Here is a 10,737-nt window from a genome sequence, read left to right on the forward strand (position 1 = left end):
TAATAACAAGAAATACAAAATAGTATTATACCGTTTATAATATTATTTGATAATATCAATATGATGAATAAAACATTTGTTCACGTCATATTGAATCGTAACTTTTAATTTAAAATGAAAGAAATGTTATTGATATATTAATGATAGCAAGAAATTAATATAAAGGATAACTTTCATTTAAAAAAATAGAAAAACGTATTTACTAAATATGTTAATTCTGTCTTTTACATAATAATTAGTGAAAGTAGTATCCATACGAAAGTAATATGAAGAAGTTTTTCTTATCTGATTGATCGAAATAATATTCATGGAAAAATTCTTATTTGATCCACATGCGCGGATTTGCGAAAACTTCAATTTCCACCTTTGAATACTAAAGCACGTTATGAAACTACGATCATATTAAGTTTCATTCTTTACATGGTACTTTCTATTTTCTTAATTAAACAACTTTGCGAAAATTTTTTTCCGAAATTAATTATTAAACAAATTTTCTTTTTCGTACTGTTTTTGATAACAAACATATTAGATAGTACGATATTATAAGTTTTCTCATTATGAGGTATTAATTTAGATAATATATTACAAACATAAATTGTATTTGATTAATGTCATTACGTAATGGCGAATATATTGAAATGTTAATTTTACTTTTAATTAACTAATTTTATTATTACTAATTTCAATGATTACTAATTTTGTAGAAAGTAGCATTATCTGTCTATTTTTTTCTATTATTCACATTACTGACTAAGATTGTTAAACATTTTATATTTTCTTAATAGCTCTATAGACCTAAATTTTCAGTAGAGTCATTCAAAATTCTCAGTATAATATATAACTAATAAATTAAAAAATAATTGACTTAAAACAATTTTGATGTTTTGATTACACTTAAGAGAAAAGAAAACACAAATTACTTAAATTATCACGTTTTTTGAGATTGCAGGAATTCCAGTGCCACAGCACGTATCAATACCTATTCCTCATCCTATGGCAGTAGGTGTTGCTCAACCCTATCCTGTTCACGTGCCGGTCATCCAGCATATTCCTGTGCCGGTTGTGAAAACCATCGCAATTCCAGTTGAGAAGAAGGTCCCATATCCGGTGGAGAAAATCATACCAGTGCCCGTGGAAAAACCGGTGCCAATAACTATCGAGAAACATGTGCCCGTTCCTGTGGAAAAGCTGTATCCGATTCATATACCGATTTATAAGCACGTCTTCCACCGAAGAAAAACAAAAAAACGCGGTCGCAAATGGTATTATTGAAGAAAGTTGAGCTATAATTAGTTATAATTAAACGAGATTTCAACGGATGACAGGAATGACTGTTGATTCGTGGAACATTTTCTCGCAAAGACGAATGACATTAGATAGCGAAAGTAAATTCATCTTTCTTGAATTACAAGTCTTGTTGACAGGATTGTTATGCTTGTTAATGATGCGAAAGCAATATTTGCTTCCTTGCCTATTTTTTAGTAGCACCGTAGCACAATTGTACTTATACTTGTTAACAAGCGTTGTTCATTATTGCCAAATAATAATCTTATTTAATAGATAATTTTTTTGTATTATATGTGTAAAATTTTTTATCTGTTAATAGATAAATGTAACAAAATGTTGGTAATAAAAATTTATAAAATTATTAATGTATCAAACATTTCAAATTTATTATTCTAAACAATCAAACAATAATATATGTGTAATGATGCAGTTCAATTATTTGCGCTTTGATATATTTTTTTTTATAATAGAGAACAAGGTGGTATTATGTGGCACTCTAGTTACATTTTACACATAACTTTGTTAATAATCAATATTTAAGTTTAAAACTTAATTACATTCGTTAAATAGTTGTTAAATCGATTATAAATTTAAAGTTACGAAATATTTATTATTTAGGACACTATTAATAAAAATGTGGTGACATTGCATAATGACAAAGAAAAATATGAGTGGTAATGTGACCTTCCATAAAAAATTAGTTTTAAAAATAGTATTTAGTTACAAAATTAACAAAAAAGTAAAACATTTTAAAATGTATGCAAATAAATGTATATACATTCACACAATTTATGTATATAAGCTGCTTAGTACTAAAAATCTCAGTGTAATAAAAATAGTATACATAATAAAATATAGATTAAGGAGCTAAATACAATCGATTATCAAATAATTATTTTTATATGAAAACCTTATATGAAACCCTCAACAAAGATTGAATACTCAATAGGGGGCCACATTAGCAAAATGCCATGCTATTGTTTAAATTTGCACAAGTCAAAATATATACAGTCAAATAAAATATTAAATAGCAAACAACACACTCAAAAATATATATATTTGTGCGATAATGCGCTCAAATTTAAGAAAAATGAGGAAGTAGATATAATTAAATGCTAAAATATACTTCAGAAATGTTTTGAAATATTTGAAAGTAAAAAATGCATTATAATAAGTGCTGGCTATTAGTATATTAGCGTCATGGTGTAACGGCGAGCTACTGAACAAATAATTCCATAAGTAATCGCTAGAATTCGCCACTTAATAGCGAAAATATTAAGAGCCCATTGGCCATAACATCATCTTCTCTAAATATTTTTTGAGAGAATAATTTATATAGAGAACAATTTAAATTAAATCTCAAATTGGTGTGCAGATTATTATAAAATTTATAATTTCTGTCCAAAATAATAAACTTCAAACATTTTATATATTAATTAAATTCAGATTAATTTTTAAAAAACAATTTAATTAATTATCTATCTTTGTCTATATTCTTATTAACTAATTACAATTATTATTGTTAGATTATAATTAATAATCTAATAATTGATTTAATAACATAATTTATTTTGAGCAATAAAACATATTAAAGAATGTAAAAATAATTTTTTGTACACAAAATTTAAATCTTGAATATTCAAGTCTTACATTAAAATTTTTCTTTTTATACAAATCTTTTAATAAATAAAACAATTAAGTATAAAAGCTACGCAAATTATTAATAATATATTAAATAAATATGTTTTACATCTTTAATTATATTGAAGAACCTTATAATTAACATATATTTTTGTTAAAAAATTAAAAAAGAAGGATATAGATAATTAAGAACAATAAATACAATTATTTTCTAATATATGTAAATATTAAATGTGTAATTGTTATGCAAATATTTTTATGCATTCTTTATATTAAACTGTAATATATATACAATATATATATGTAAACACTATAAAAGGGATGATAAGTTCACTCCAGATCCTATACATATATAATGTACATATATGATATGCTACATATATAAATATATATAAACATATATAACAGTTTTGTACATAGTGTACTTTAAGTCACAGTGGACCTTCACTTCCTTTCATTTCCGTATAATTCTCACGAACATGTTATCATTCGAGATCGTAATAAATTATAAAAATTAATGACTAAAACTTTAGTGATTGTAATTGCAAGTCATTTCTTTGAAATCTTTATAATATATATACTTATATATATATCCTTATTGTACCTTTGAACTATAAAGGTTTGATTTTATAAACTACAATTCATTTTGGATTCATTGAAAGTGGTCACAGTTCAGTAAACTGGTAATTTTATTCTTCTTCCGATCTCAAGGAAGTTAAAGTAGGAAAGTATTCATTTTATGCTTTTATTAATTTTGCTTCTATATATGATTGCCTTTTATATCCAATTCTTTCTAATGATTTACAAAAGATATGCATTCACCTGGTAGTTAATTGTTTTTGATTGCTTCTGGCTACATAATATCTATATGTAAATTAAAGCATGCACGATTTAATCATTTCGTATCGAAAATCATACACGATTATTTTATATAATAAGCATTTTGGCAAATTAATATAAAAATTCTCACTTGTTCTATTTTATCTTTTACAAAACTTAAGTTCCGTTCTTTTTTTAAAAAAAGATTCTACCAAGATCGAATCTCGTCAGACTTTTGAAAGTTTAAAGGAAAATTCCATAAATCAGGGACGGTACATAGCTCTCTTAAGAGCTACGTTATATCTTGCTAATTATTATAATATTAAAAAAATAATTCACGGAGTAGCTGGGTACATCATCCACACATTCGTTATGCTCTCTTCACATATAGTTGAAGTTTATACGCATGCACTAAAATTAGCCTTTCGAGTTTTGCAATTATATTGCTATTTGTCACATAAGATGGTTATCAATTTTGTTAGAAATAATGAGATTACAAAGGTGAAAAGATGAATGAAATAGGCGTAAATTACATTAATTTGTTATCGTTATATTAAATATAAATAACTTTTACTTTAAAATTTTTTAATTATAAAAATTGTTATTATATATGAATATATATAAATGAAAAATAAATAAATTTTATGTAGCTTTTTAACAAAAATTATTTATTTTATTAAATGTAAAAGTAAATTTAATTATAATACTAATACGTAATCACATTATAGCTGTTTGTCAAATAGTAATCAATAGCATCAAATATAACGAAAAAATTAAATACGTACTTAGACAATTAGAATAAATGTCTGTTCCGACAATAGCGGAAGACATTTTTTTCGTAACAATGTGATAAGAAGCGATTGGTTTAAAACGTGAAATTAAGATGATTAAATGAAGCGTGGTAGACAATCTTGTGACGAATGACGTATAAATTTAACAAACTTTTCCATATCAAACGTTGATTTAACGATGGTGTGGTAGACAGTAAACCCAGGTGAACGTGGAAATCCGCATTCATAGACGCTCACCTGTACAACGGAATAGGAAATGTCCGATTCGTTGTCAATGTGAAGGCCGCGAGGACACGGTCAATTATTTTCACGTGCACACCGAGTAGACTACAGTGAAACAATTGCACCGGGTGGGTATAATTCGCCTCAGTGCGAAGCGAGACGAAATCACATCGTCTACAGTGAAAGGCCTCACGGTATATTAAGACGGGAAATGGACGAAGATGTATCAGTCGTTCTAGAGACTTGCGCTACTTGCAACTTGAAGCGCACTAATAGAAACACGTGGGAGCATGAACGGAATCGTAAGTACTGTAATTTGCTGATTTCCAGATAGCGTAATTTAAAATGCTAAATTAAAATTAGACCATAAATCTGTTAGACATTCTCTGAGAAGATTGTGTCAATCTTATCGTACGTTTAATTAATTTGTCTTTTGACTTAATTTTGTCACATTACATGTAATATTATCAGTATATTTAATTTATATTGTGTAGAATAAATTAATTGGAAAAAGGATAAAAGTTTGTTATATTTATATATATTGTCACACGTTGATGGATTTTTGCGAGTTATCACACTTTCCATTTTTTTAATGTACCTTTTACAGGTGCTGTTTTCTCTGGTGTCCTTGGCCGCGGCTACGCCGATAACCTTTGGCCAAGATGGAAGGCACTACATGTTGCAGTTATTTAGCGGCCAGTATGGCATCGATCGATCAGATCAGGAAATCTCCGGTACTTCCGGCGGCGGAAGTGACTACGGAGGTGGCTATGGAGGTGGCTATGGAGGTGGTTATGGTGGTGGTGATATCGGGGGTGGCCATGGGGGTGGTTTCGAAGCTAGTTCTGCTAGCGGGCATCTAGAATCCGGTGGTAGTCTCGATAGTGGTCATCAGGATTTCTCTTCTGGCGGATTCGACGGTGGTCACACTGGTGGAGATGGTGGCCATGGAATCTCACTGGACAGCGGACATAATTATGTTCACAGTGTTCCCGTTTCTGAGCATGTTGAAGTGACAAAGCCCGTTGCTATACCAGTCTACAAACACATTGGTAACGTACTGTTACATCCTCTCCGAACTGCGAGTTGTATTTGAAAATTATAGAATTAGAAATTACAACTTTATAAAAAAGTCGGTCCTTTGCTAATAATTATGGAGAATCAGTTTGGAAGCCATAATTATTATTATTACTATTGGTTATTTATGTCAGCAGTTAAAAGTTAATAATTTGCTCTTTTTGAGACTATGTGTATGTGACAAAAACAATAGTAAAATTTTTAATTAGTCATCCTCTCTTATTATGTATCCACAAAAATTCGCGACATTAATTTTCTTCATTAGCATAAATTTCAATATGTTAAAAAATTTCAAATACTTTTTACGCTTGCTTTACCCTTTATAGCCTAAAGATCTATTCTTATCTCTGTTGAATCTGTTTTTTTTCAGGTGTACCAGTCCCGAAATCAGTACCGATACATGTGCCGCATCCAGTAGCAGTTGGCATTCCGCAACCTTATCCCGTTCACGTCCCCGTACCGAAGCATATTCCCATACAAGTCGTGAAGACGGTGGCAGTTCCGGTAGAGAAGAAAGTGCCTTACCCTGTAGAGAAGCACATACCGATACCCATCGAGAAGCCAGTTCCCATCACAATCGAGAAACATATCCCCGTTCCAGTAATAAAGCCGTATCCTATTAAGATTCCCGTTTACAAGACTATTTACCATCACGCGAAGAAGCATTAAAATGTGCCTACGGCATGGAGGATTTCTATGGATAGGGAAGAACGTGGTACATACAGCCTAGGGCTATGTTCTAAAATTCACCAGTGCTAAAAATCTATTTCGCACGTAACGTAAACTATAAATTTTTATACGAATTTTGGAACACAGCCTAAAACTATAGTCTACCTGATGCTACAAACGTTTCGAAGCATTTTTCGATTGATTAGTAAAATTTGTTTTTATTGATTAATTAAATACTTCGAAGCATTTGTAGTGTTAAGTGAATCACACTAGAAATAACTCTTAGCGATCCACATCTTTTAATCGAGTGAATTTTAGAGGCTACAGTCCACTTGAGGCTGCAAATATTTTGAAGCACTTTTTGATTCTGAGATAAATTTATCTAAAATACATATGTATTAATCTAACATCTAACTTTGATTGTAATTGTGCTTCTCGTACTCAGTTAATTCTTTGATTAGGTAATTAGTAAAATTTTTCCTTCCAATTGGTCAATCAAAAGAAAGCTTCAAAGCATTTGCATTTGTAGGACACTAAGTGGACCGCACCCATCGATTAAAGTACGCTGAAACATTTAAATTAAAAATACTAATTTGAGTGTGATTAAGAACCGAGAAGATGCGTACTCAGTATAAAAATATCTTCTTTTTTACTCGAAGACGTTGTTACAACAGCCCTACTTTTGCTCTGTATCTCTAAAAAACAACTATGTGTATAGTTAAATAATTTACTGAGTGCTTGGATTGCTCAGAGTTAATTCAGCTATATTAGCTACTAGCCGTTTATTTGAAACTTATTTAACTTTAAACGCTAGTAACTTTGCGAAAGAAATTGTAAGAACTGATAACTTGAACTTAACTGACGCACGTTTATCTATCCTAATCCTCATAGCACTACATGCCGTCAATAAGAAAGTTTATGAAAAACAACCCATGTTCGCTTGGTCGAGCGCTCTTCGACTCTGCTTTATTTTTTTTGTATATACGCGTATTTGTAATCGTCCGCGCAACTAGCGCGTTGTTAAGCCACTTTTTTAACGTTTTGTTGTTCTGTTACGTTTTTAAATAAAATGCTTATAAAACTAAATACTCTTATTGTTCTTATTAAGTGAAAGTCTGTTGTCAAGATTCTTTTTACTATCTCTGCATGTACGTCAGAAAGTGCTGAGATAGAAAATTAAGATAACGAGCTAAATTATAAATATAATTAAAGACTGTCGTTCTTATTGCTCGAGATAATGATAAACGACCCAAGTGAGTTCGAAATCTACCAATATTTATTATGTATAATAGCATAAACAGTTTAAATGCGCATTTTAATTAGTATCTGATCGTTCAATATCTATTTATTGTCCTTTTTTGATAAGTACACGTTCGAATTATAAAAATGATGTTTTAATTTTTATTTATTGTATCTATGTTATTTTTATATAACTTTTTAAATTCTTTAATACATTAACTTATTATTTATTCTTTAAATTATAATTACATATCTATTATCCCGAGAGTCAAAATTATAGTCCTACTTTCAGTCTCTTTCAATCTCAATTAAACCTTATAAATCTGTTTTGATACTTAAGCAATCAAATAGGACGTCTTCTAATATTACTTAATCTACAGCTTTTATTTAGAAAACTTTTTTTAAATCTAAAAATAGGAAATTTTCCGATAACTGCCATTTACAGGTTTAACGTAGGAGCTTAATTCATTAGATTTAAACCTATTATAAATCTCTAGAATCTACATACATTCTAAAATTAAGGTTCAAAGTAGGAGCAAAATTTCGACTCGAATTACTTTTTAAAAGTTATCGTACACCGAAAAAAAGTTGATTGTTGCAACAATTTAGATAGTAAAATATAGCATAGCATTTTTATATGGTTGCAGTAATCAGTTTTTGGTTGTAGCAGCAAATTTTTAGTTGCGTTAGCCTATCCGCAATGTCAGTATATGATTTCGATAGACTAAAAATTTGCTGCTACAACCAAAAACTGGTTGCTGCAGCCATATAAAAATGCTATGCTATATTTTATTGTCTGAATTGTTGCAGCAACTAATCTTTTCTTTCAGTGTACGATTTAAGTTCCCTTAAATTATGAGTAATGTAAAATAATTTTTTATTGTAAAATCTAGTCATTTTTTAATGAAGGTAATCCGTAACAAATTTACGTCAGTAATAATAATAGTAGTCAAACAAGCATCAATTACAGTCTGTACACTGAAAAAAAAAGATTGGTTGCTGCAACCATATAAAAATGCTATGCCATATTTTACTATCTAAATTGTTGCAGCAACCAATCTTTTTTTTTTCAGTGTATGTGTTCCTCAGGTCGAGTAGCGTGCGAGAAGTGCTTGTGACAGGCTTTCACTGTGATTTTCGATAAAAGCACGGGAATTCTGTGGAAAGTGAACGTTAGACAGATTGATTTGCCCGCAATGTACGGGATCACCGTGGTCGCATGCAACAAATCATCCATGACAGCATTGTATCTAACAAGATGGGTCTGTCAATTCCTGTTTTCAACAACAAAAAATAACCGAGAAAACGTCAAGAAGACACTCACAAATAAATATTCACGAGTTTGCGGAATAAAAAAATTCTTAAAATAAAATGAAAGTACTACTGAAAAATTGTACTTTCTCAATATTTTAATATTACACTATTTACGATATTTTAACGTTTAAAAAACGCTGCGTTGTATTTCATTCTTAATCATTGTCTTTATGTAATAATATAAAATTTTCCGTAGCCCCGGAAAATATATTTTTAATTTAAAAAAAAATTTTTTTTTGAATTAATCTTGCTTAAAGAAAAAGTATTTTTTATTAAAAGTTTATACAAAACGCATATAGTATTCAAGATTAAGACAAAAAAGAATTAAATTTATAAATTAAAAAATACGAGTTAATAAGAAGATAAAGCAATAATTATGAACGAAGTCGCAAGTATTAGATGTTATGCAATATTTCCGCATAATAGTGACTGTAAATGATTAGTTCCTCAATCGAGCGATTTATAGCATTTGCGGTGGGGCCATTTCAAAGAATAGTGGGGTTGTTTCTTTTCGTAGGCGGTATATAAAGTGACGACAAAAGAATCTGTCCCGAGAGTAGACTATCTATTCATGACGATAGGGATATTTTAATTAAAAAATGAAAAAAATTGTACGTAAAAACCCACCTTAATTATGTAATAAAATGTAATAAAATATATAAACACATAATCTCGTGTTTAATAATTATTATATTTTCAATTATTTGAACCTAAGTGAAACGCGTTTCTTGCGACCTGTGCAACGATTAATTTCTTTTTAATTTAAAGCCCGGCAGTAATAAAGATAAATCATGTTTTTCATAAATTCGGTTTTACGTTTAAGATTGTGCTATTGGGAGTTATCACATGCTCTTACAGTTCCGATTGGAACTTTGGAAATCATGATGATGGTGGTGGACTTACGCTGGGAGAAATTTCTTTAGATCATTATGGCCTGGGAGGAACAGGTTTGAACACATATTTTTAATTGCCTATTAATTCCACAATTATCTCTGAAATGTATTTTCTAATGCATAAAAGTTGTATAAACGATAACAGTGTAGCCAAGGATCGATTTATTGTGATAATTATAATTATATGTCATGCAGCTTATCACGTAAGTATCTTGTTGTATCGATTTGATAAATAAATGCTGACAAATTGTTTTGAATTTTAGAAAGCCACTCCTTAGATTTATTGGGAGGTCATTTACCAATAAAAATTAGTGATTGGCACTCGGCCACCAGTGGTCATCACGGAGTCAATGTCATTCCCAAGGTTAAGCATATCGGTAATATACTATAATAAGAAAATACATGGATTTTATTAATGTAAAATATTAAGCATAATAATAAAAATGGCTTATATTAAAATGCAAATATACTTAAGGTTGAAAAGATTAAAATAAATGAGTATATAAATAAATCAAATTAATTAAATAATGTTTTGCTTTGTGAGAGCTTTGTTAAGCTGAAGCGTTTCGCTGATTAAAATTTATTAAATGTATATGCATTTTATTAATTTGACATCTGCTCGCTACTTTGACTTTTTTAATCTTATATTTGTATAATAATGATTATTGGAATATTAATTATATTAGATAAAAGTATATATGTACGTATAGAATGTTCAGATAAGATGGCAGATTAGTTTTATTACGATTAAAACTAAAGAGTAATTTTAATTAGTTGGTAATAAA

The 10,737-nt window shown here is 29.3% G+C and overlaps 2 protein-coding genes across 2 annotated transcripts in view; both read left to right on the forward strand.

Annotated features, from left to right (window-relative positions):
• The window catches only part of LOC108749194 (zinc finger protein 512B-like), a 2,767-nt gene extending 1,232 nt beyond the window's left edge, over positions 1 to 1,535 (forward strand). The window contains exon 4 of the mRNA XM_018487745.1: positions 950 to 1,535. Within this exon, the coding sequence (XP_018343247.1) occupies positions 950 to 1,272 (323 nt within the window). The 3' untranslated portion in view covers positions 1,273 to 1,535. The remainder of the gene's footprint in view (positions 1 to 949) is intronic.
• A 3,460-nt stretch (positions 1,536 to 4,995) lies between these two features.
• LOC108749154 overlaps positions 4,996 to 10,737 on the forward strand; it is a 6,411-nt gene continuing 669 nt past the window's right edge. The window contains exons 1-5 of the mRNA XM_018487689.1: positions 4,996 to 5,062; positions 5,368 to 5,812; positions 6,208 to 6,503; positions 9,883 to 10,006; positions 10,216 to 10,329. Of these exons, the coding sequence (XP_018343191.1) occupies positions 5,051 to 5,062; positions 5,368 to 5,812; positions 6,208 to 6,503; positions 9,883 to 10,006; positions 10,216 to 10,329 (991 nt within the window). The 5' untranslated portion in view covers positions 4,996 to 5,050. The remainder of the gene's footprint in view (positions 5,063 to 5,367; positions 5,813 to 6,207; positions 6,504 to 9,882; positions 10,007 to 10,215; positions 10,330 to 10,737) is intronic.

The sequence above is a fragment of the Trachymyrmex septentrionalis genome, unplaced genomic scaffold (genome assembly GCF_001594115.1).
Source record: "Trachymyrmex septentrionalis isolate Tsep2-gDNA-1 unplaced genomic scaffold, Tsep1.0 scaffold27, whole genome shotgun sequence".
NCBI classification, from domain to species: domain Eukaryota; kingdom Metazoa; phylum Arthropoda; class Insecta; order Hymenoptera; family Formicidae; genus Trachymyrmex; species Trachymyrmex septentrionalis.